Source organism: Stomoxys calcitrans, chromosome 1, assembly GCF_963082655.1.
Source record: "Stomoxys calcitrans chromosome 1, idStoCalc2.1, whole genome shotgun sequence".
Lineage (NCBI taxonomy): Eukaryota > Metazoa > Arthropoda > Insecta > Diptera > Muscidae > Stomoxys > Stomoxys calcitrans.
This window is the reverse complement of record NC_081552.1, coordinates 189491276-189518235: the sequence shown is the minus strand read 5'-3', so window position 1 is coordinate 189518235 and position 26960 is coordinate 189491276. Positions and strand designations below refer to the sequence as shown.

The 26960-nt window shown below is 39.8% G+C and overlaps 1 protein-coding gene across 3 annotated transcripts in view; it reads right to left on the bottom strand.

Moving 5' to 3' along the window:
- The window catches only part of LOC106083982 (serine/threonine-protein kinase NLK), a 440409-nt gene that overhangs the window by 402093 nt on the left and 11356 nt on the right, over positions 1–26960 (bottom strand). For all 3 annotated transcript variants that reach the window (XR_009398621.1, XM_059370464.1, XM_059370477.1), the window contains exon 2: positions 23525–24635. Coding sequence is in view for 2 of the 3 variants with exons in the window: in XM_059370464.1 (XP_059226447.1) it covers positions 23525–23682 (158 nt within the window). In the remaining variant the exon portion in view is untranslated. The remainder of the gene's footprint in view (positions 1–23524; positions 24636–26960) is intronic.

Here is a 26960-nt window from a genome sequence, read left to right as displayed (position 1 = left end):
GAATGTCAATATGTATAGCCAGGGTTGTCGAGCGTGGTTCATGGGGTAAGTGTAACATAGATGCGTTTTTGCAAATAATACGATTCAAATACAACATAGCAACGCACGGCCCTTGAAGCCATCACACTTAATATGGTTGAAAAGTCTTCAACACACACCAACCACTATGGGACGCGTTTCGTCTTTGGTTAGAAGACTTTTCAACCATATTAGGTGTGATGGCTTCAAGGGCCTTGCGTTGGTCTGTTGTATTGGAATCGTATTAAAGCGAAAACGCATCTATGATACAATTACCACATTAGCCGCACTCGACAACCCTGTTTTAGCTTTACTTTTCTTCGGCAAAGCCCGGCCAAGATTCGAACCTGGGCACACGGAGCAACAGCGAGAGCCATTGCCGTTGTCTTAGCGTTCGAAGCCATCAATACAACTTCCAACAGATGCACAAAATCATGTGTAGTACGGAAGAAGTGTAATTTGTCACAGAAAGAATGTCAGTCTTTACACAAAAATACATGCATTGGGAATAGTACAGCTAATAACGTGGTTCATGGGGTAATTTTATCATAGAGCCGTTTTTGCAAATAATACGATTCAAATACAACATGGCAACGCACGGCCCTTGAATCCATCGCACCTAATATGGTTGAAAAGTCTTCTAACCAAAGACGAAACGCGTCCCAAAGTGGTTGGTGTGTGTTGCTATCTTTGAGCTCGTCTCGAAAGAGAAACAAACAAAAATTGTAAAATTTAATGATCTCGCCCTAACAGGCAAAAAACTTGAAAAAAAAAAATAACATTTTTTTTGTCCGATCGGAGGACTCGAACCGAATGGCATGGGAGTTTTAATTTTGTCTGTCAAGTCTCTTAAAGAGACTCACTTACATATTTCAACAAATAATGTTCTGGAGTCAATGCTAAAATTCGTTGAGAATTTAAAGTTTCACATACAAATCTGATAGTTGATTTTTTCTTAGAGTTATTTTTTCGGTGTACATATTGTAAAGGGTAAAATTAAAAACAAATTTGAACTGACTTCTAGACCTGAGCAATCAACAACATTGGGAAGTTACAAAGCAACGTTATAACAATAAATTTGATTAAAAAACAGACTACTGGCATTGAGCTGTGACTCATTGCCTATTATAGTCTACGTTTTTTAGTTTTTTTCAATTTTTGACATTTTTTTTGTTTTTCAATTTGTACTTCTGAGACTGCTGCATATGAATCCATGTAATGGCTAGCAAAACAGTCACCCCTGTTAAGAGTTTTATGATGCATGACCCGTTAAACTACTCTCTACGGCTTTACCCAAATAGAAATGTTCGTTACAACATGCCTGAGTCTATGAAAGGAACTTCTATGGAATAAATTATGCACTATCCCCATCAAACGTTTGGGGATGAACGCTGTAATTTGTTTAATATTTCATTCAAAATTCTTCACATGACTTGTAACAGCTGCATAAGTTCGTTTTCTGGGAAGTGTCATTTAAAGGGTGATTTTTTTGAGGTTAGGATTTTCATGCATTAGTATTTGACAGATCACGTGGGATTTCAGACATGGTGTCAAAGAGAAAGATGCTCAGTATGCTTTGACATTTCATCATGAATAGACTAACTAACGAGCAACGCTTGCAAATCATTGAATTTTATTACCAAAATCAGTGTTCGGTTCGAAATGTGTTAAAATTTTGACAAATTTTGTTCAGCGATGAGGCTCATTTCTGGTTGAATGGCTACGTAAATAAGCAAAATTGCCGCATTTGGAGTGAAGAGCAACCAGAAGCCGTTCAAGAACTGCCCATGCATCCCGAAAAATGCACTGTTTGGTGTGGTTTGTACGCTGGTGGAATCATTGGACCGTATTTTTTCAAAGATGCTGTTGGACGCAACGTTACGGTGAATGAACACATTTCGAACCGAACACTGATTTTGGTAATAAAATTCAATGATTTGCAAGCGTTGCTCGTTAGTAAGTCTATTCATGATGAAATGTCAAAGCATACTGAGCATCTTTCTCTTTGACACCATGTCTGAAATCCCACGTGATCTGTCAAATACTAATGCATGAAAATCCTAACCTCAAAAAAATCACCCTTTATTAAGGGCCATTGGATCATTGAATTTCTAACGGGCAAAGAAGCTTTTAGTTTATGGAGAAAAAAGGGTAGATTAGGCCAGATAAAAAAATTGACAAATATTTTCAATTTTCAGACCCACCACTATAGAATGGGGGTTATACTAACCTAGAGAGAAATTTTCATAAAGAGAATTATTTTTGGGAAAATTTTCATTGAAATTTTGTCTTAAGTGTTTAGAGAATATTTCATAGAATGAATGTCTTTAGAGACAGTTTCGCCGAAATGTTTGTCTTTACAGAAAATTTCATCAACATTTTGTCTTTAGAAAACATTGCATAGAAATGTTCCTCAGCCACTACAGTAATAACCGCCTGTGACCCCATTTCGGGCCATTACCACCATTGCAAAGTTAATAAATTCTTTAAAAGTAACATCCACCATATTTGCCCAACAAGCTACATGTACTTCATTGCGCGTACTAGCTTCTACTAAAAGGTTGAAGCCTCTTATGTGTCTCCCTTTTCTTTTGGCTGCGACAATTGGGGTCGTTAATAGCTTAGATGGGCCACTGCATGGGAGAATGTGTTGTACCACCCATGGCTTATTACTACCTCGACAATTTACTAAGTACGTATAAAATTCCATCTAAGCATGAGACATTTGCATGTTCTAACACAAGTAAGTCGCCAACAGGCGGCAGCAAGCAACGTTATTTAATGACAACACACAACCCGGCATTCATTTCACGCTAGCCATTGGGAATTTTCTTGACAACTACTCTCTGGCGCTAATAAGAACTCAATTCCAAGAACTAACAATTAACTCAATAGTGTTCGATTTACAATAGCTATTGAGTTTGTGTTCATTCCCATATTGGTTTGAGGCCATATGGTTGCTATTAGGCGCAAGAGATAGCACTCGGGGAATGTTAAGAGTTCATGACCTAAGTAAGTTGAGATGAGCAGACGAATGTAGGCAACTCAACTAAGAATATTATTTATGGAAGAGAAAAGCATACTGAAGTTACCATTTTCCTCAATAATAATGTTTTTTTTTTTAATTAAAGGAAAGGAAAATGCTTCATTAGTGTGTTTTCATTAATTCAATGAAAATTTTCATTAATACGAAGATAATTTTCATTAATGCAATGAAAATTTTCAATAATATGAAGATAATTTTCATTAATGCAATGAAAAGTTTCATTACTGTTAATCTTGTCATTTCATGGATTCATTAAATAAATGAAACGAAATTCATTGATGGAATGAAAATATTTTTTTCTAAAATAAAAGTCATTTATGTGAATATTGAATTAATGATACATACAACTATGCATCCTAAAGCAGTATAGAATAAACTAACAAAAACAAGTAAAAAGGCGTTAAGTTCGACCGGGCCAAACTTTGGATACTCACCACCTCAGGTATATATGTAAACTACCTTTCATCAAAATCCGGTGAAATATGCATACCTAATGCTCCATAGCAGCTATATCGAAATATGTTCCGATTTCAAGTCATTGTTCAATTGTGCATAACAAAGTATTGGTCTTTTTAGTAGCTATTTCTAAAAATAAACCGTTTTGGAAACATATACGACACGGATGTCGAAAAGCCCAACATAAGTCACTGTGTCAAATTCAGTGAAATCGGCCTTTCATGGGGCCAAGACTTTAAATCGAGATATCGGTCTATATGGCAGCTATATCCAAATCTGGACCGATTTGGGCTAAGTTGCAGAAAAATGTCGAAGAACCTAACACAACTCACTGTCCTAAATTTCGGCGAAATCGGACAATAAATGCCACTTTTATGGCCCCAAAACCTTAAGTCGAGAGATCGGTCTATATGGCAGCTATATCCAAATCTGGACCGATCTGAGCCAAATTGAAGAAGAATGTCGAGGGGCTTAACTTAACTCACTGTCCCGAATTTCGGCGACATCGGACAGTAAATGCGCCTTTTATGGGCCCAAAGTTTTAATTCGAGAGATCGGTCTATTTGACAGCTATATCCAAATTTAGACCGATCGGGGCCAAATTGCAGAGAGATGTCGAAGGGCCTAACACAACTCACTGTTCCAAATATCGGCGACATCGGACAGTAAATGCGCCTTTATGGGCCCAAAACCTTAAATCGAGAGATCGGTCTATATGACAGCTATATTCAAATCTAGACCGATCTGTGCCATATTGTAGAAGTATGTCGAAGGGCTTAACTTAACTCACTTTCCCGAATTTCGGCGACACCGGACAATAAATGCGACTTTTATGTGCCCAAAATCTTAAATCGAGAGATCGATCCATATGGCAGCTATATCCAAATCTGGACCGATCTGTGCCATATTGCAGAAGTATGTCGAGGCGCTTAACTTAACTCACTGCCCCAAATTTCGGCGAAATCAAACAAAAAATGCGACTTTTATGGTCCCAAAACCTTAAGTCGAGAGATCGGACTATATGACAGCTATATCCAAATCTGGACCGATCTGAGCCAAATTGAAGAAGAATGTCGAAGGGCCTAACACAACTCACTGATTGCAGCAAAATCGGATAATAAATGCGCCTCTTATGCGCCCAAAACCTTAAATCGAGAAATCGATCCATATGGCAGCTATATCCAAATCTGCACCGATCTGGGCCAAATTGCAGAGAGAGAGATGTCTAAGGGCCTAAGACAACTCACTGTCCCAAGTTTCAGCAAAATCGGATAACAAATATGGTTTTTTATGTGCCCAAAACCTTAAATCGAGAGATCGATCCACATGGCAGCTATATCCAAATCTGTACTGATCTGGGCCAAATTGCAGAGAGATGCCGAAGGGTCTAACACAACTCACTGTCCCAAGTTTCAGCTAAATCGGATAACAAATATGGCTTTTATGGGCCTAAGACCCCAAATCGGCGGCTCGGTCTATATGGCAGCTATATCCAAATCTGGACCGATCTGGGCCAAATTGGAGTGGGATGTCGACTGGCCTAACACAACTCACTGTCCCAAATTTCAGCAAAATAGAATAATACATGTGGCTTTTATGGGTTAAGACCCTAAATCGGCTGATCGGTCTGCATGGGGGCTATATCAAGATATAGTCCGATAACACGATTTCGATACCCGACAAGGTCAAATACTTAAGTGTGATCTGGGACAGGAAACTGAATTGGAAGTGTCACAATCAGGAGCGTACTATGAAGGCTTACAGATGTTGGGCACTATATAGACGGGTCGCAGGCTCGAAATGGGACCTGAATCAGAGGATAGTCCATTGGCACTACAGGAGCGTGATAAGACCAATACTTACTTACGCCTCAGTAGTTTGGTTGGCTGTTATGGAGAAAAAGTGCAACATAAGGACCATACAACAGGTTCAGAGAACATGTTGTCTTGGCATAGGCGGAGCGATGAGGACTACACCCACTAGGGCACTGGAAACTATTCTAGATATCCGACCCTTTGACATACAGTACGGCGGCTATGAGACTTAAGGAGATGGGAGAATGGATTGAGGATGGGGGCAGCTCATACCATCGCGGTATAATCGAGGCAACGATAGGAAACCTCCTAATGCTGGCGACATTTGTGAGGTACTATGTCTTGTAAAAACTTCTTCTCAAATAGAGATGTCGAACTACGGCATGCCATTCGGACTCGGCTATATAAAGGAGGTCGCTTATCAATGAACTTAAAACTTGAATCGGACTGTACTCATTGATATGTGAGAAGTTTGCCTGTGTTACTTAATGGGATGTTCATGAGCAAATTTGTATTTTGTTAGGAAACCCGGAAGGAAGGGAAGATGTATCGGATCGGATACCTGAGATAAACCGTGAGGTAGGGTGTGAGGAACTGCTGCCAGCGGCACACTCGTGGATTGACGGAAACTAGAATTGTCATCTGGACGATCATGCTACATGGATGGATCAACGCTAGAGGACAGAGAGGGCCTGGGGGTTTACATTGAGAACCCAGGAACTGAGATCTGTTTTAGACTGCCTGACCATAATACGTTCCTACAGGCGGAGATTTGGGCGATCATGGAATGCGTGAAGTGGTGTGGTGCTAACGCGAGGATGTCGAGTGTGAATATCTTTACGAACAGTAAAATTGCCATAAACGCAATAACAACCACGACGGTAAGGTCACGAACAGTCTTGCAGTGTAAGGAGATTAACGCCTTCTCCTAGGATGGCAAAATCCGCATCGTTTGGATGCTGGGCCATAACGGAGTAAGGGGGAATGAAAGGGCAGACGATTTGGCATTAAAGGCCAGATAACTGCCGCAATAAATTTGGTGAATCCGTAGGCTTTCGGGTCGTCGCAGTCCGAGCTAAGGGCGTGGGCGACGAAAACACATGAAACCAAGTGGAACAGCAAAACGGTCGGTAGGTAGTGACGGGAGATCCAGATCGTGAGAGGCTATCACTGAAAGGAAGTAAGAAGGAGGTCAGTATAGTTATTGGTATCATAACGGGACACATAGGACTACGAGCTCACATATGCATGTGGGAATAATGATGCGACGTTTGAGCATTTCCTATGTCATTTGCCGGCTGTTGCGGCTAAAAGATACCGGTACTTAGATGGGGACACGATACCAGACATAAATCAACTTAGGGGCGTGGCATGGAAAACAATTAGGGATTTTGTAAGTAGCACCGAATTCGTAACTAAGATTTTCTTTTTCAAGGTAACTGTTCGTTATAAGCATTTAGAGCGCACAACAAGCCTATTACTGGCCTAGGTGTATGTCCATTGTGGCATGGGGCGGATTAACATTCGCACCTTCTTCTCAACCTAATCTAACCTAACAACTGAGATAAGTACTGCCCAAATCGGTCTATAACCTGATATAGCTACCATATAAATTGATCTCCCGATTTCACTTCTTCTGTTAAGACTTCCAACAACTGCGCCAAGTGCGCTCCGAATCGGTTGATAGCCAGATATATTGGTTGCCCAAAAAGTAATTGCGGATTTTTTAAAAGAAAGTAAATGCATATTTAATAAAACTTGAATGAACTTTAATCAAATATACTTTTTTTACACTTTTTTTCTAAAACAAGGTAAATTTAACAGCTGATAACTGACAGAAGAAAGAATGCAATTACAGAGTCACAAGCTGTGAAAAAATTTGTCAACGCCGCATTTACTTTTTGAGCAACCCAATAGATCCCATATAAACCAATCTACCGATTTGACTTCTTAAGCCTTAACAAGCCGCAATTTTTGACCGAAATTGAGCATGTCGTGTTTTGTTACGACTTCCAACATCTGTGCCGAATACGGTCCAAATCAGTCCATAACCTGATATAGCTCCTCTATAAACCGGTCTCTCGATCATCCTGGAATCTGTGAGTAAGCGTCTAGCGACATGTAAGCTAAGTTTTCAGTACCACACCCGAAGGACAACGAATGATAGATGGTCACAAAGAGGGGGTTGTGAAAACTGCAAAAATATTCGGCCTAATCTAGACTTGAAGGGCTCTACTGCTTTGCTGTCAATGGCTAGAACAGACGTCTCAGTCATTGTGCACGTCATGACAGTTCACTGTCTAATCGGAAAACATGCTGACAGACTGAAGGTTGCCATTAACGACTTTTGGTGAAGCTGTGAGGACATCGTAGAGGAAGAGACTATAGAACTCCTTCTGTGTATGTGTCCCGCACTGGCAGCCAGGAGGAGTTCCACTTTAGGTGCTAATTTCTTTGAGAACTTGGCTGATTTAGAGAAAGTGAGCGTTCGCAAGTTGTTGGGCTTCTTAAAGAGCTCTGAATAGTTCTACAGTAGCAACTAGAAGACATCTTCCTTCTTCTGTTCGTGTGGTATCTCAATAGACGAAAACGTCTAAGTGAGTCTGATGACAGACTGCCACTTAAACCTAACCTAACCTTACTTTTTTTAATTTTTTGTATAATATTTTTAAATTTTTTTTTTTTAATTTTTTTATATTCAAATTTTCGGACCTGTTTTTGCTTTGGAAAATAAAAAAGAAGTGTGAATTTTTTCTAATTTTGTTTAGTTTTTTATAATTTAAAAAATATGTTATTGCTTTTTTATAATTACTGTTTTAAGTTTCTTAAAATTTTTTATAATTTTTTTCATAATTTTTAGTTTATAATTTTTTTATAATTTTTTATAAATTTTTTAATTATTTTTTACTGTTATGTTTAACTGCATTCCATTTCAATTTCACTTTATTCTAGTTATTGTCTTTCTTGTTTTTTTTTTTTGGCTATGCATTTACGGCCCTCTAAGATGTCTTTGGCGTTTTTGTTGCATGTGCCATAAAAATAGCCTTTAATTGAGACCAACAAAGAGACCAACATGTGTGTCTTGGAATCAAGAAGAACAAAGAACTAATCTCCACGAATGAGTTGGACAACCAAAGACAATTTCATTTTATTTGATTTCAAACCACCAACAGACGGACAGACCGACTGACTGATGGACAGACTGGATGGATGGCCTGTACAAACTTATTCTTCTTTTTCTTCTACATCATCTTGTTTTACCTGCAGCAACTGGTTTTCTTACTCGAAAAGTTTTGTTTACTTTTTTATATGTCTCTGTTTCATTTCTTTAGCTCTTCTCCAGTTTGGCTTGGAACGAACGAATGAACGAACGAGATCTTCTTTTGTCGGCGCTGCCTCAGACATATTCATTTGAATGCTGGCTATAGCTGCGAACAACCAACCAAGGGTACCAAGTGGTTTGAGAGTTTTGCTGCATGTGCGCGCCTTGGTGTGCTTTGTTCCTTGTGGTTTCGGGTTTTAGATCGCTCACACCATCAAACAGAAATGCATTCGGTAACACTTGTGTCTACAAAATATCCCATGGCGAAGATAGCACAGTTGGAAGTTGGGCAAAACTTCTAAGACTTGGGCGTAAGCAGACTACGACGATGTATGTGCAAGAAAAAAAACACAACACATACTCACAGATAACATTTGAAGTGGATGGCTGGATCATCGAGGCGATAATTCTTTTATCGCTAATCAATTAATTCATGGAAAAACTAGAAATCCTACGTTTAAGACATTAAGACATAAAAATATGAACTGCAATGCTTAGACCCTTGAGCGCTAACCATACAAAGACTCCCCAGATAAATACTGCTCATTATGTAGTAAATATGTAGGAAAAGTGTCTTACAAGGGAAAAAGTGTGGGGGGGGGGAATCAATAACAAAATTGTTGTAATTGTTATAATTACAACATTTTCCAACACCTAATAATGCACAAAGAAACATGCAAATTTTCCAAAATTTCGATAAAATTTTCTCTCAAGGCAAAATTTCTATGAAATTTTCTCTCAAGACAAAATTTCTATGAAATTTTCTCTCAAGATAAAATTTCAATGAAATTTTCTCTCAAGATAAAATTTCAATGAAATTTTCTTTTAAGACAAAAGACTATGAATACTAAGAAAAAATTTCTATGAAATTTTCTCTAAAGACAACATTTTTATGAAATTTTCTCTAAGGACAACACTTCTGTGAAATTATCTCTAAAGACACAATTTCCATTACCAAAATTTACTAAATATTAGCAAATAGTACCTTATAATACTAAATAGTACCACATAGAACCAAATAATATCAAATAGTACCAATAGTACCAAAGTACACCAAATATAAGCAAAATAGTACCAAATTGTACCAAATATTGGGTTGCCCAAAAAGTAATTGCGGATTTTTCATATAGTCGGCGTTGACAAATTTTTTCACAGCTTGTAACTCTGTAATTGCATTCTTTCTTCTGCCACTTATCAGCTGTTACTTTTAGCTTGCTTTAGAAAAAAAGGAGTACTGCATATACATATTTTCCCATGAACATTCATTTAAGGAACAGGGGATACTTTTCTCATACCAATCAGAGCAGTCCTATCCAAATTTTAGCTCAATGATATGGCCCCTCCTTTATTATGCCGAGCACGAACGGCGTGCTACTAAGCGACACCAGTTATTAGGTAAGGTTTAAGTGGCAGTCTGCCATCAGACTCACTTAGACGTTTTCGTCCATAGTGATACCACAGGAACAGAAAACAGGAAGATGCCTTCTAGTTCCTACCGTTGAACCATCCAGATCGCTTTCAAAAGCCCAAAAACTTGCGAATATTCACATCCGCTAAATCGGACAGGTTCTCAAAGAAATGAGAACTTAAAGTGGAACTCCTTCTAACTGCTAGTGCGACACACACACACAGAAGTTGTTCTATAGTCTCTTATTCTTCGATGGCCTCACAGCTTCTGCAAAAGTTGTTGCCGGCAACCTTCAGTCTGTCAGCATGTTTTCCGATTAGACAGTGACCTGTCATAACGTACACAATGACTGAGACGTCTGTAGCGGTAGACCTCTTCAAGTCTACATTAGGCCACTTTGTTTTGAAATGCACAGCCCCCTCTTTTGACCATCATTCGTTCGTTGTTCTTCGGGCCTGGTCCTGAAAACTTAGCTTACATGTCGCTAGAGGCAAGCCCACAGATTCCAGTTTCACTGGACAGGTGAATTTTGAACTATTCAGACATCTCGTTAAGAGATCTGCGACAGTTGAGGGCGGTTTTTGTGTTCAGAAATACGTTCCCTAGAGATTAAATGGCTGCCTGAGAAGATATTTATGCCAATTGTCGTTATGACATACTTTAGCCATTCCACCACTTCCTTAAGTGCAAGGATCTACGCTTGATACACACTGCAGTGGTTGGGTAACCTTTTCGATATGACCAGTTCTAGATCTTTACACAACAAGTAAAAGCGGGCTAATTTTGGCCCAGCCGAATCTTAAATACCCTTCACCATGAATCGCATTTGTCAAGTTCTTTGAATGACTTTTTCAAAAAGAAAAACACCTGGCATAGGAAAACACAACCTGCTAAATTTCAGGCAAATCGAATAAGTGCGCCCTCCAGAGACTCAAAAAGTCTAACTGGGAGATGGGTTTAGATGGCAGCTATATCAGGTTATATACCGATTGAGACCACACATGGAACAGTTTTTGGAAGTCATACCAAAACGACAAATGAAGAATTTCAACCATATTGGATAAGAATTGCGCCCTCTAGAAACCCAATAAGTCTAATCGGGAGATCGGTTTATATGGCAGCTATATCAAGATATGGACTGATTCATACCATACTTGACACAGTTGTTGGTAGTTATACTAGAATACTTCATGCAAAAATTCGTCCAAATCGGATAAGAACTGCGCCCTCTAGAGGCTCAAGAAGTCAAGACCCAAGATCGGTTTATATGGCAGCTATATTAGGTTATAGACTGATTTGAACCTTCCTTAGCATAGTTGTTGGAAATCATAACAAAACATGTCATGCAAACTTTCAGCCAAATCGGATAGAAATTGCGCCCTCTAGAGGCTCAAGACGTCTAATCGGGAGATCGGTTTATATGGTGGCTGATTCATACCATACTTGACACAGTTGTAGGGAGTTATACCAGAACGCTTCATGCAAAATTTCAACCAAATCGGATAGGAATTGCGCCCTCTAGAGGTCAAGACCCAAGGTCGGTTTATATGGCAGCTATATCAGGTTATCAATCGATTTAAACCATACTTAGCACAGTTTGGGAAGTGAAGTGCAAAATTTCAGCCAAATGGGATTAGAATTGCGCCCTCTAGAAGCTTAAGAAGTCAAGTTAGTATGCCCCCCATCCTATGGTGGAGGGTATAAAAAAGCCCACCTGGTCGTTTAGTTTGGAACCATCCGTATAGAAGTTTATGTAACCTTTTATTACCAGGAATATCGTAGTTCCAATCGGTTCTATCAGGAATAGCGGTACAGTAATTTTTATCAAAAGGCGGCTTAGGCAGGCTGTAACCCGCACTGCCTGGAACATCGGACATTGTATCAAGGATAACACAGTGTCCGTAGCCGCCACATGACCAAAGAGAAATCTCCCTTAGCCTCACGGCAGTGGTCGCAGCAATTTGTCTAGCCACAATGTCCAGAGGCATTAGATGTAGCATTAAATTCAGATCATCAGATGATGTCGTCCTCAGTGCGGCTGTGATGCACAAACAAGCCAACATTTGGATCCGATTGACAATAGAACAGTAGGTGGACTTTTGAAGCGCCGTCCACCAAACCACAACACCATATAGCATTATAGATCTGACAACTGCAGTATATACCCAATGCATGACGCGCGGTCTAAATTCCCAACTTTTGCCAATGGCTCCATTGTAAGGGGAAATTTGAAAATGTGTGTCTGATGTTCAGGGAACTCAGGCGTTCGCCATAATAGGCGTACATGCAAACCTATACGCCATGGTGGCCTCCTGAATAAGGTAACGGTTGGCCAGTCGCTATCAGCAACAAAATCGTATTTCCAGATACGCCTAAGGGAATGGTTTCCGCGTAGCTATCAAAGCCGTAACCGTTGCTACCGATTACGGTACAATCCCTACTTCAGTTGGGTTTACAATTTGCTCCCCATTGCAAATCACCGGTTACAACAAAAACAGCCGATTATGGAATGACAGCAATCAACAGCAGGGTACAGCGAACGAATTTCGTCTCCTTACTGGTAACAGCGGCAAATAAGTTCCCATAAACTAGTATGAAGTAGCTCAGGACTTCCGTATACGATACAAGGAAGATCGCAAACGATGTTTCCGGGAGTGTGAAGCAAGCCACGTACAGGAGGCCACCGTAGCGCAGAAGTTAGCATGTCCGCCTATCACGCTGAGCGCATGGGTTCGTATCCTTGCGAGAATATCAGAAAAAATTTCCGGCGGTGGCTATCCCCTTCCAATACTAGCAACATATGTGAGGAACTATGCCATTTGAAAAAAATGGTATGGCAGCCATGTAAAAACTTCTCCCCAAAGAGGTGTTGAAATGCGGCACGCCGTTCGGACTCGGCTATAAAAAGACAACACTCATTGATATGTGAGAAGTTTGCCCCTGTTCCTTAATGGAATGTTTATGGGCAAATTTGCATTTGCACGTACAATGAGAATATAAGGAACCTGGCCGAAAGGGAATGGGAGAAAGTATATACATAATCAATCCCATCGTCATACACTGTGTATGCTGGGATACAGAAGGGCAAAGATCGCAATGACCAACTGTCGTATACCCAACGAGGAAGATTACAAAGTAATGTTTCCAGAGGTTTGTAGAAGACCAGGTACAATGGGAACGTGAGGAGCCTAACAGAAAGGGAATGGGAGAAATGAAGTCTATAGTCCCAATCGTAATACAGTGTGTACGCGCAAGCAGCTGAAAGCAATCACCGCACCCGAAAGGACTCTCAAAGCCGCAAGATGGCTCCTCTAGGGAATTCGACTATGGGGGACATAAAAGACGTTATTTATGTGGTAACTGGTGGCTTTTTATGAGTTAAGTTTTTCGAGGTGACATAATTGATAATTGTGTCCAAGCCTCATGTGTTAAAGTGAATGGTGTTCAGTTTACTCTGCCATTTCATCATGGAAGAGAAAAGACCTTATTTATGTAGTAACTGGTGATTTTTTTTTTGAGCTATGCTTTTTGGAGTGACAGCACTGGTTGATAATTGTATCCAAATGTCATCTATGAAAGTGAAAAGTGTTCAGTATACTCTGCCATTTCATCATGGTGAAACTCACAAACGAGCTGTAAATTGTTGAATTTTATTATTTAATTTGTATACTGTGACCAATGTCGCCTATCCACAAATTTTATCGAGCAATGAGTCTCATTTTTGGGCTAAATGGATAAGTAAACAAGCAAAACTGTCGCATCTGAGGCGAAGAACAGTCACGCGCCGTACACGAATTATCTATGCATTCCGAAAAAAACGACACTTTGATGTGGTTTATGGGCTGTTGGGGTCAATGGCCCATTTTTCTTCAAAGACTGTCGAGGAAGAAACCTTACAATCGAAATTTTTGGGTCCAATATGGCTGAGTTGGACTAGTAGGTTGGTGGTATGTGGTTGCCACAAGACGGTGAAACATGCCACATAGCCCATGAAACAATGGGCATAAAGAAGCATGCATTTGGTGAGCAGTTTATCCCTCGAAATGGCCCTGTGAGTTGATAGCGTATCAATTTGCTTAAATTAAAAAATTGCTTCCTGCAATGCCCTCAGTTTCTGGGAAAGTTTTACTTCTATGGAAAATTGTTGTATATATGTACTGTTTACAATTCCCAATTTTTCTTATTATTAACCGATGCAAAATGGAAATTCACCTACTGCGTGTTTTAAAATGCTATGGAAAATTCCAGTTTGCTCTTTTTTTTTTGTTAATTGTGGACCTGCAACCAACACGTTTTTGTTGTGGATTTTGTGTGTGTGGTTTTTTTTTTTTTTGGAAAAACTCATTGTCTTGCTGTTTAAGATGGTTCAATGGATTTTCAAATTGCTGTGTGTATTTTATACTCCTTCTTCTTTATCGCTTTCATAGTTATCAGGGGCATAGGACTTTGTTTTTTGTCAGGCATGGCAGATATGCCGCCGCTGCCACTTCTCGCTTTACTCACTCTACAGAAAGAACGCGAATCGTTGCATGGCTAGTATTAAGGTTTTCGGTTCTCTTTTTGTTTTTGTTTTTTTTTTATTTTGCTTTTCTCAGTTGCCTTAAGGCTTGGCAATACTTTGAGCATATTTTTCGTGTTATGGGGAAGAAGAGTTTGTTGGCTGGTATTCGGCGGCTGGCTGTTGTATGGCACAACAACCATGTTCCCTGGAATGGTTGCATGGCTGGTGTATGCAGACAACCAACATTTTTTTTTGTTTGGTACGGCCAAAGCAATAATAAGGCCTTATGCCTTTTGGCTTCTTGTTTGCCATCGACCAGCAGAAGTAGGAGGAGGTGGAGATAGAAGAAGCAAAGAAGCAGAAGAACAAGTAGAAGGGTCTTTAACACTCACTCACCAACACTCGGCAAGATTGGGGCGCGTGTGCGCCTCTATACGGATACGCTTCGAATCGCAGTGTATGCATTCAAGTTTTTATAACCATTGCTATGGGAAAGGGGCAAACTAACTTCGTCACTCCGTTTGTAACTTTGCGAGATATTCATTTTGCAACCCTACATGATATTGTAAGTGCATCTAGGGTAGTCCCTCCTTCCGTCTGTGTGTCTATCCATCAACCAAGAAACAGAGACAGACATGCAGAGGAACAGGTAAAAGAGAAGGACGGATAGACAAAGAGACGGATGGACGGACAAAGAACCAGACGGCAGATAGACAGACACACGGATAGACAGACAGGCTGACAGACAATTGAATGGACGTACAAGCCGATGGACGAACGGGCTGCTCGTCTGGGTCTTTGTCTCTTCGTCTGTCCTTTTTTTGCTCGTCTCTCTTTGTCCGTCCGCCAATCTCTTTTTCTGTCCGCCTTTTTTTGTCTGTCCGTCTATCGGTTTCTCTCTCTGTCTATTCATCTGTTTCTTTGTCTATTCGTCTGTCGCTCTTTCTTCCTTCTGTCTCTCTTTCTTACTTCTGTCTGTCCGCCTTTCCCTTTGTCTATCTATCTCTCTGTCTGTCCGTCCGTCTGTTTGTCTGTCTGTCTGTTCGCCTGTTTGTTTGCCTATATTTTTGTCTACCCGTCCGTTTCTTTGTCTGTCCCTCTGTCTTATTGTCTGTCCGTTCGTCTGTCGCTCTTTCGTACTTCTGTCTGTCCGCCTGTCCCTCTATCTAGCTATCAGTCTGTCTGTCCATCTATCTGTCCGTCCATCCATCTGACCGTCCATCCATCTGTCCGTCCATCTTCTTGTCTGTATGTCAGTCTGCCTGTTTATCTATCTATCGGTCTATATCTCTGTATATCCGTCTGTCTGTTTGTCCCTCTGTCAATCTGTCCGCCTGTCTGTTTTATTGTCGGTCTACCCGTGAGTCTGTCTATCCACCTAGGAATGTCCCTCCTTCCGTCTGTGTTTCTATCCATCTGCCAACAGACTGTCTGTCTGTATAGACATGTAGAGGAATAGACAAAGAGAAGGACGGATAGAGAAAGAGACGGATGGATAGATAGAACCAGACCGCAGATATATAGATAGACAGACAGGCGGAGAGACAAATGACAAATAGACGAACAGGCCGATGGACGAACGGACTGCCCGTCTGGGTTTTTGTTTGTTCGTCTGTTTCTGTCCGTCTTTCTTTGTCTGTCACTCCATCTCTTTTTCTTTTCGGCCTTTTTTGTCTGTCCGCCTATCTCGTTATCTGTCCCTCTGTCTATTTGTTCGTCTATCGGTCTATCTCTCTTTCTATTCGTCTGTCTCTTTGTTTGTTCGTCTGAAGCTCTTTCTCACTTCTGTCTGCCCGTCTGTCCGCCTGTCCCTCTGCCTATCTATCTCTATGTCCGTCTTTCAGTTTGTCCATCTGTCGGTCTATCTCCATCTGTCCGGTCGTCTGCCGCTCTTTCTTCCTTCTGTCTGTCCCCCTGTCACACTGTCTATCTATTTGTCTGTTTGTCTGTCCATCAGTCTGTCCATTCATATGTCTGTCCATCCATCTGCCCGTCCATCTGTTTCTCTGTATGTCCGTCCATCTGTCTGTCTATATGTCCGTCTGTCTCTTTGTCTGTCCTCTGTCCATCTTTCAGTCAGTACTCTGTCCGTCGTTCGGTCTGTCCGTCTATGGGCCTATCTATCTGTCTTTTTCTTTATCTGCCTGTTTCTCCGTCTATCTCAGTCTAACTGTTTGTCTTTTCGTCTGCCCGTCGGTCTGTCTGTCCGTCGTACTAACTATTGCTCAATCTCTCTGTCTATCGGCCTGTCTCTTTGTCTGTACATATTTCTGTCTGTCCGTCTATCGGTATATCTATTTATCTCTTCGTCTATCTCTTTGCTTGTCTGCCTGTCCCTCTATCTGTCTTATTGTCTGTCAGTCTGTTTCTCCGTCGGTCTGTCTCTCCGTCGGCCTGTCTATCTGTCTGTTGGTCTGTCTTACCGTCTATGGCTCAATTTCTCTGTCCGTCTCTTTGTCTGTACGTATGTCTGTCTGTCCGTCTATCGTCTGTCCGTCTCTCAGTCAATCAATATGTTTATCCGTCCGTCCTTTGTCTTTCCGTCTGTCTATCTGTCTATCTCTCTACCTATCTGTCTGACCGTCGGTCTGTTTGTACATCGTTCTAAGCTCGACCGTCGGTCTAACCTCAACCGTCGGCCTAACGTTAATGTTCCAATGACACCTTCAGAACGCAATTCATAAAAATATCCTTAAAAGAGCATATGACACATGCATCTCACGATGGAGGGTACATGCCATTCGATTTGGCCGATATTAACATGCTTTAACTTGTTGTATTTAGCGTAGCATAGTGTGCCAGAGGATTGTCGGATGGGATTTTGCCTTTGGATTTTTTTATGGGCCTGTTTATGCTTCTTTTTTGTTTTTCGTTTTTGGGTTCTTCTGCTGCTGGTCGATGCAATGAACGGTATTTGTTGGTCGTTGATTTTAGGCTGTGTGCGTTGTTTTTTTTTTTTTTTTGTTTATTTCAATTTTGTCTTCTTTGGTTTGGTTTTAGCCAGGCATTGCTGGCTTGCTGCCTGGTTGATGGACGGACAGACGGACAGAACAAAGTTTTCCCATTTGATTACATCCGGAAATGCCGTTCTTTTCTACACGTGAATGGAAATTTTGATGTACACACTTCGATATCAACTCGTTATGTTGTACTCGTAGTAGGTATGTGTGTAAGGCGGGCGACGTTCACATTTCATCATCATTAGTCATTAGGTGGTAAGAAGAACAGGCAAGTCTTTCACCTCATTGCCTGTTCTGGCTCGTAACTCGGTTTCTTGGGATTTTTCCTGCTCAAGAGAGCTGCATTTTGTTGTCAATATTATTAATGAGTTGGATTGCCGGGACCGTAAGTATCCATCCATCCATCTATGAAGTGAACAAATTACCCACATTGACAAAATAAATGAGAAAGGTGTTGCTGACAAACAAATGACTTAAACTTTTGCATATTTTTCCTCCTTTGGCTGTTTTCCATCATAAATTTTGGGCAATGCTTTCATAAATCTCTTCTCGTACGTCGGCTGTTTTGGCAATGATAAAAAACGAGCCTTTAACTTTGTGGAGATTTTGAAACAAAACACAGAAATGTTGGCCTCGTTGGTGTGATTGACCTTTCTTGGGGAATTTCTTTCTTCCTTGTATTGTCTTGCAATTGAATTGCAAGGAAATTTTTGAAATATGCCAAGTCACGAGGATTTTCTAATACCAACTTGAAGGAAAATGACATTCATTTCCGCATATCAGGTGTTTGCCTCGCTGATATTGCAAGAAACTCTTATATCTCTTAATTTTTGGGATATCCAACTCGATGGTATTTAAGAAACGAGAAGGCAGACGAATATACCAAGAAGGGCTTGACTACGACCAGCGAAACCGTCCCCAAATGGCATTTTTCGAACTACTGAACATTGTAGAGGGGATGGCCAATGCAGAGTTGGTGGAGAGGTGGAAATCTGTATATGGATGCCGCACTCCAGGACATTCTGGCCTAACATCGATCGAAGCAGGACGAGAGAGTTTCTTTTAATCGATTATAACCGGACACTGTGCGATAGACCATATGGCGGCGCACATGGGAATCCCATATGATGATTATTGAAAAACTTTCTGGGCGATGAACGTGCTTTGTTCGTTCCCAGGTCTATAGGGGATAGGCGTTGGCTCCCTTCTCTCGTCTCTAGGTCTGCTCTGGGGATTCAAGCACATTTCTCTCACATCTCTCGCCAGGGTGTCCAAATGGGCCCAGTGCTGGCCTTCATGTGAACTCACTTTTGCGGTGGGCTATCCATTCAACCTTAACATAAACCCAAGAAACAGTGCAGAACTGCCTCCTCACCCCAAAAGCTCGAATGGGTTGTTCTTTGACGTACTGCCATCTTTAACGCTCCTGCTATGGTTATAGTGTGTTGTATCTTCATCTAATCTTAATTGACCAACTTCTGTTAAATAGCCAGACCTGGGCACTCTGCAACTTGAATGAGGAGCGTCCAGTGAACTGGTTGTTAGTTGAGTGCGATGGGCTGTACGGTTAAAAAGAAAAGTGTGCTCGTGTATTGCCAGATAACAAGAGGAGACATACATCTTTAAGGTTGTCATAAATCCTAGGCCAATAAATATAGAAACTACTCAGGTGTATCGTGGAAGGTAGAGGTGTGCACGTAAGTCGTGAGTAGTCATATCACGCGTGAATCACGGGTGAGTAACGTTTTTCGTGAGCGAGATTCAAAAATAATCACGTGTTCGTGCTTGAACATGATTGAATTAAAATTCTTTGTGCGTGAATCACAACTCTAATCACGACTCACGAAAAAATCATGAACCACGTGATATTACGACTCATAAGAAAATTACGACTAAGGGTTCGTATTCTATTCCGCTTTCGTAAAAGTCGCTAACAATTTTTAATTGTTTGGCAGGCGAAATTTGACAGCAATCAAATGTTTTTTTGTTTCCATACCAAAACGCGTTTTTAAACCCACTACCAAAGGATGGGGGTAGTAGTATTCCTTTACGCCTATTTTTCTCCTACTTTTCGTCGACTTTCATATAAGAGAAGATAATGATTTGGGTGGTTTAAGTGAAAACAGCCCGGTAAATACTGCTTAGACAACATGTATAAGTGTCTTCGCACGGGAAGGATCCTTGTCTCCTGATGGAGGTGAGCCACTGGGGAACTTGAGACATTATGTCTCTTAAGTTCTTATTCCGACAGGTCTGTATCTTATTTCACTATTTGTAACTTCTTTGGCATTTCCAGGGGTTGCCGTTGGACGATTTCTGACAAAAATTCTTTGTTTTCCAGAGTGAGGACCCTTTTCAACTCTTTTGTCACAAATTAGTTGATGTAGAGCGTGCGGAGGACTTTAAAGTGTTGTCATGCTCAAGTTACAGCTATCTTTCGCATGTGATACGATCTCCAAGAAATCCGAAGAGTTGAATAGAGCAATAACTGATTTTATACAGCTCCAAAGCTATAACCTCACCCCAGGGAACTCACTGTTTCTCTCTATGGGGCTAAGATTTGTATTCCTTACTACCTGAATCGGTCCCGCACCGCTCAAAATTAATTTTTAAATATTTATTTTCGACAATCAAAGAGCTTTAAATGAAATACCATACTGCAAAAGTGGTATATGGATGTATATCGCTTGGCTGACAGTAAAACAATATAAATGCCTTTATTTGAATCCTAATGATCTTTATTAGTTTATGAAATCGCTCGAAGGGTTTTGGGTCGTTTGAGCCCCATATTTTTATGGGGATTTTGGAAGTGGGACGGCCTTGCAGACCTTTCGTTTCGAATGTGGGTAAAAAAATTAGTTTTCTACTCACAAATTCCTTTCATTTGATTCCTTATTGCCATAATTGGTAAATATGTCCAGTTTGGGGGATGTTTGGGAGGTAGAGCGGTCACTCAGACTCTAAGCCCTGAAAAAATATCTACATCGTGCTCTACTTTTAAATATCATTTATTTGAACCCCATATTGCCATTGGTTTAAGGGGAGTTTATGGGGTGAGGCGTACCACAAACACTTGGCCCCAAAATTGGATATCAAATTCGTTTTCTACTTTCAAATACCTTTCATTTGAGCCTCCTATTGCCATAGTCGGCAAATACATCCGGTTTAGGTGTGGGATCCCTGGCTCCACTGTCTTTTAGTCCAAAATTGTCATGGTCAGCAAATATCTCCTGTTTCGGAGTTGTTATGGCGGCCCCTAGATACTTGGTGCCAATTGTTGATATCAGATTCGTGCTCTACTCCGAAATATCTTTAATTTGAGCCCCATTTTCCCCATAGTCGGCAAATATGCCCATTTGGGGAGGAGGAGAATTTTTTGGGACGGCTGGAGGTGTTTGTGGAGGAGGCTCAGTGACTTGGCCCTGTAAATATATATGAGATATCTTTGATTTAAGCTCCATATTGCAATGCTCAGCAAATACGTCTTATTTGAGGGTTGCTATGGGGGCGGGGTGGCCCCATATATGCTTTGTCCCATATAGTGATGTCAGTTACGTACTCTACTCCCAAAGACCTTTCATTTGAGCCCCATATAGCCATGGTGGGCAAATATGTCCCATTAAGGGATGTTTAGGGGGGTTGACCATCCCACCCCCGATCCAAACACTTGCTCCCACAACTGGATATCAAATAAGTTTTTTAATCATAAAATACATTTCATTTGAATCCCATATTGTAGTGGTTGGTCCATAAATATTTAACGGGTATAGAGGATGGGGCGACCCACCTAGGTATCCCATCCGAAATTTGCATACCAAATTTTTGTTTTTAGGTAACTATAAGAGATCAAACAAAATTTCGCCTAAATCACACCATCTATCTTCGAGATCTCCCGTTCCTGAATCTTGAGGTAAGGGGGAGAGTCCGCCCCCCTTACCCATCTTACGCTATTTCGCTATTTTCACCACGGGACCATTCTGCATAATATGTGAAAAATTATAGAAAATCGGTTCAGCCGTTTTTGAGTTTATAAGGAACACACAAACAAACACAAATTGATTTTTCTGTTATATAAGATTCGTTTTTGGAACACTCTACCAACATGCCCGTGAAGATAAATTTGAATATAACTTAGCGAAGACACAAACCTGACATTTTAACAGAGCTATGTTAAGTGATTAACAGAGCACTGTTAACTAATTTTCTTTTGTATTTTAAATAAAAAAATCATTTTTAGCATTTTCTCACCAAATATTTTCTAAAATCATTTGCTAAAGAATTTATCTACAACTATAAAAAGCTTAATAATAACTAAACCCTCAAACCTCTATACCAAAAATATTTTTTGAAGACCCACATGACCTATATGACATGCTAACCTCTGCGCTAGCGTGGTCTCCTACAGTACACGATGACTATGAGCATGAAAAACCGGACGGCACCTGCTTTAATACTCAGTGCCCTTGGTACCTAATATGAGAATGCGAGTTATCGGCACCTGTAAATAACCGATGGTCATAACCTTTTCACGGCAATCGGTCTGATGAACCGCAACGGGCTTTTGAGCTTGACGATGATAGCTGTCTCCACATTCAATTTAGGAAAAAGCGCCATTATGCGCCTGCAGCAGCTATATCGACATTTGGGCAAAATTGGACCCAACTCGCCACAAATCACTGTTGTAAATTTCAATAAAATCGGGTAATAAAGGGGTCTTATGTGAGTTCAAACCCTTAAATCGAGAGATCGATATATATGGCAGCTATATCCATATGTGATCCGATCAGCATCATATTCGAGGAGGATATTTAACTGTGTTAAACCCCTTAACCGGTATAACTGTCATATAGACCGATATGACGATTACCCGATTTCTTTGAAATTTTAAATAGTGAGTTGTTTTAAGCCTTCCGACATCCGACCCATATATGAGTCAGATCAGCCTATATAGATATAGCTGACATATAGAGCGATCTTCCAATTTAGGGTCTTAATCCCATAAAAAGCAGATTTATTGTCTAAAAATGTGACTTGTATATGAGTCCTCAGGACCTGAATAAAATATGATCGAGACCAGCCCCTATTAAGATATGCCCGTGCCGAATTTGAGTGCATAAATTATCCAGTTTTCACCGGATTGTAACGAAAGGGGGTTTACATATATACTCTAGGTGGTGGGTATTCAAAGTTCGGCCCGGCCGAACTTAATGCCTTTTTCCTTTTTTTTTCACTGCAATTATTTTCACTGCCTTAATATGGCGTCATTTTTAAGCACATATAGAATACGTTCAACATATATACCAATATTATTGCTTTTTTAGTTTTGTGCTGACGTACAACAAAGATAAATAAAGCAATCGGATTTTGAAGAAGTCCGCGTATTTAAATAAAATCAATAAGTATTAATATTTAGCAGCGCTTCTATTATTTTGACCGCAACTGTATGTGTGTCAAATTGCATCGAAATCGAGTGTTCGCCTATACAGATCACTTTTCTCAAAAAAACGCATTTGCCTATTTAATTAATTTTTTGATTGGATCAATTAAAAAATTAATGAAAAATGTCAACCAATTTTGTAATTGGATCAATTAAATAATTTGATGTGCAATTTATTTAATTGAGTGTGCAATTTATTTAATTGAATGTGCAATTTATTTAATTGAACATTTTTTCAATCACTTTTTCAAAGACTGTGATTCATATTATCATTTCAGTTTCAGCAGTTTCAATTAAAAAGTTAATTGGATCAATTGAATTCGTGATTGAAACCGATTTTAATTTTTTTTTCTGTGTAGTCTATATATAAAATTTTACCAAAAATTTTCATGTCTGATTTTTAAGTTGGAGCATTACCAAAATTTCCCATTCTGCATAGGATAACAGATATCTATTACAACAGAAAAAAGGGTTCCCAAATATTTTCCAGTTTGACATATGTGTACACCATTGTCTAAAGTTAAATGTTTAAAAAAGTATCTTTCTTTCTTGCTTTACTCACCATACTACTCCGAAAGCACCATAGCCAATGGGACGATCTGGTTGCACATCCTGCGGTACTGCCGGTGGCTGATAATAAGGTGCGGCAGCAGCAAGTATAGCTCCTTGTGGCGCACCGCCAGCAGCTCCACCTTGTACGAGAGACATCGAAACGCTCATTGAATTTTAACACGACAACAATGAATTGAATTTCTTCGCCTTTTGCCCGAGACGTTTGAATTGAAGCTGTTTCTGGCGGCGAAACAACACTTTCCGTTAGATTATTAGTTTGTTTGTTGCTAGGCCTGATTAATGGTATGTTATGTGATGGGATAGATGAGTGGATGGATATGAGTTTGCCAAAGCCACCATCAAAGTTTGTTTTGTTAACGCGAGGATACTAACGGACCCACGCAAGTACACACCTACACATCGAATCACTCAAATACACTCTTTTCACTTCGACATCAGTGAGAAGAGCATAAACAAAACTTGTGTTTTACACACTAAGCCCCACATATATTCACACAATTTCTATATATCCTTGTAAATACACACACACACAAGCACGCGTTACTGCAAACAATTGTTGTGCCGTCGTATGCCGGCCTTTATGGATTTGTGTACTCGTATATTCGCGCAGCTCACATTCAAACGCACACTCACACACACAACGTAAAGGTTGCGTGTTTGAGGATACTTGTTGTTGGGGAGTAGGCGGCAACGGCGACGGCGACGGCAGTGGCCTGAGAGCTCAAGGAAACATAGAATCAGGATAAATGCGAAACAAAAGCTGTTCAACGTGGAGATTTTTCACTTTAATTAAAATTTTTTATTTTGTTTCGAATTCACAATCTATTATGGTGGCCGCGTTTACAGATGAGTACAGCAATATTTATTTTTTCAAAGCCCTTACGTAAAAGCAATTTTGGGTTTTTTTTCCTTTTTTTTCATAGGTTTTTATGAATTTTATTTTGCGTTGCTCTTCTGATGATTGTGGATAGGGGATATAGGATAATATATATGGGTATATATGTGTGTTTTATATGTATGTAGGTATGTACGTCAAACAAATTTTTTCGGCTAATAGTATCTTAATTTCTATAAGCGCTGATAACTGCGGTAATATTTATCTGAAATGGATAACAAAGAAAATTAAAAACGTATTAATTAATATCGTCATAGACAATTTTATAAGAATGTCTGCACATATCATGTATATTACATAGGAATAAACTTTTTATTAAAATGGGTGTCAGTCAGTTCAAAACTAGCAGGTGAAGTAAAATTTTTGTGGACACAAAAAACCTTTTATATTGTTGTGAAGTTAAACAAACCGATTCGGCCGATTCGGACCGTACTTGTCGAGGCTGTTGGAAGTCATCAACATTTCATCCAAATCGGTTGGCAATTGCGCCATCTATAGGCTAAAGAAGCCAAATCGGATTAGCGGTTTATATGGGAGCTATGTGAAGTTATGAAATGATTTAGATCACACTTAGCGTAAATTTTAGAATTCGAAACAAAACTATAGGGGCATAATTTGAGCCAAATCGGACAATGATTGCTTTTTTTAGAGGCTCAACAAATCAAATCGTGTGATCGGTTTGTGTCCTACACATATATCAGGTTATGGAACTATTTAAATCACACTTGGCAGGGCTATTGGAAGTTGTAGCAAAAATGTTCGTGCAATAATCCAGCCAAATCAAGTGCTACATACACCTTCTAGAGGCTCAAGAAGTCAAATCTGAACATCGGTTTATAAAGCAGTTATATCAGGTCATGGAGGCCACCGTAGCGCAGAGGTCAGCATGTCCGCCCATGACGCTGAACGCCTGGGTTCGGATCCTGGCGAGACCATCAAAAAAAAAAATGTTCAGCGGTGGTTATCCCCTCCTAATGCTGGCGACATTTGTGAGGTACTTCGCCATGTAAAAACTTCTCCCCAAAGAGGTGTCGCTCTGCGGCACGCCGTTCGGACTCGGCTATAAAAAGGAGGTCCCTTATCGTTGAGCTTAAAATTGAATCCGACAGCACTCATTGATTTGTGAAAAGTTTGCCCCTGTTCCTTAATAGAATGTTCATGGGCAAGGAGGTCCCTTATCGTTAAGCTTAAAATTGAATCCGACAGCACTCATTGATTTGTGAAAAGTTTGCCCCTGTTCCTTAATAGAATGTTCATGGGCAAGTTTGCATTATATCAGGTTATAGAACAGTTGGGACCATACTTGGCACTGTTGTTAGACACGAAAACAAAACACCTCACGCAATACTTCACCCAAAATCAGATAAGAATTGTGCCCACTAGAGGCTTAAGAAGTCAAATCTGGCGATCGGGAACTATATCAGTTTATCTACCGATTTGGAACCATGCTTGGCAGTTGTTGAAAGTCATAACAAATACCTTATCAAAATTTTCAGACAAATCGAATAAGAATTGCTCCCTCAAGATGCTCAAGAAGTCAAGATGCGAGATCTCATTATAAGGCAGCTATATCAAAACATGGCATATCGGTCCATGTTTTGATATTTACAATGCCAACCGACTTACACAAATGGGAAGTTTTGTGCAAAAATTCAAGTTCCCAGCTTTATTCCTTCGAGAGTTTGCGAGCTTTCGCAAGACGGACGGAATGACATTTCTTAATCCACTAAGCATAAGAAGACGATCAAGAATTTAACTACTTTGTTGGGTCTGAGATCAATATATCAATGTGTAACCAACGGAATGGAGAAATTAGTAAACCCCCATCCTACACCCAGAAAAATTACTCTGCTGGTATCAGCACAAACTGTCTGCTGATATCACACTGTCTGCTGATATTTAATTAAAAATTTTAAACTTTTGAATAAATCCATTTAAAATTGATGAACTTTTAAACAAAAAATGAGGTATTTGCTATTTATTAAAAAAAAAAAAAACTTTGCTAATTTTACCTGTAGTTTTTTTGTTTTAAAGCCTAAGTATAATAGTAGTAGTAATTTTGCCTGCCGTTATTAAAATTCGATAAAAAATAAGCAATTTGTACAAAAGTTTAAAAAAATTCAAGTTGTATGATTGTAAAGTTGAAAAACAAGGAGGTATATAAAATTTGTTGAAATATTTACGACATTTTTAAGCTTTTTTTAACTTTTTCAAAATTTGAAAACAGCAGAAAATGTTTGCTGTGTTTGCAACAAATTACTGCTGTCCCATTTTCAACAGACTTTCTGCTTTTCAGCAAAATTTTTTTGCTGTTTCTACTAACAAATTTCTATGAGTGTATGGTGAAGTTTAAAATAAGATTATGATCTTTTGCCATACCATTCAAATTTGGTTATACCTGGAAAGATTTGTGAAAATGATTTTCCTATTTTTATACCCATCACCATAAGATGGGGGTATACTATTCCAGTTAACACTATTAGTAACACCTCGAAATATTGATCTGTGACCCCGTAAAGTATAAATATTC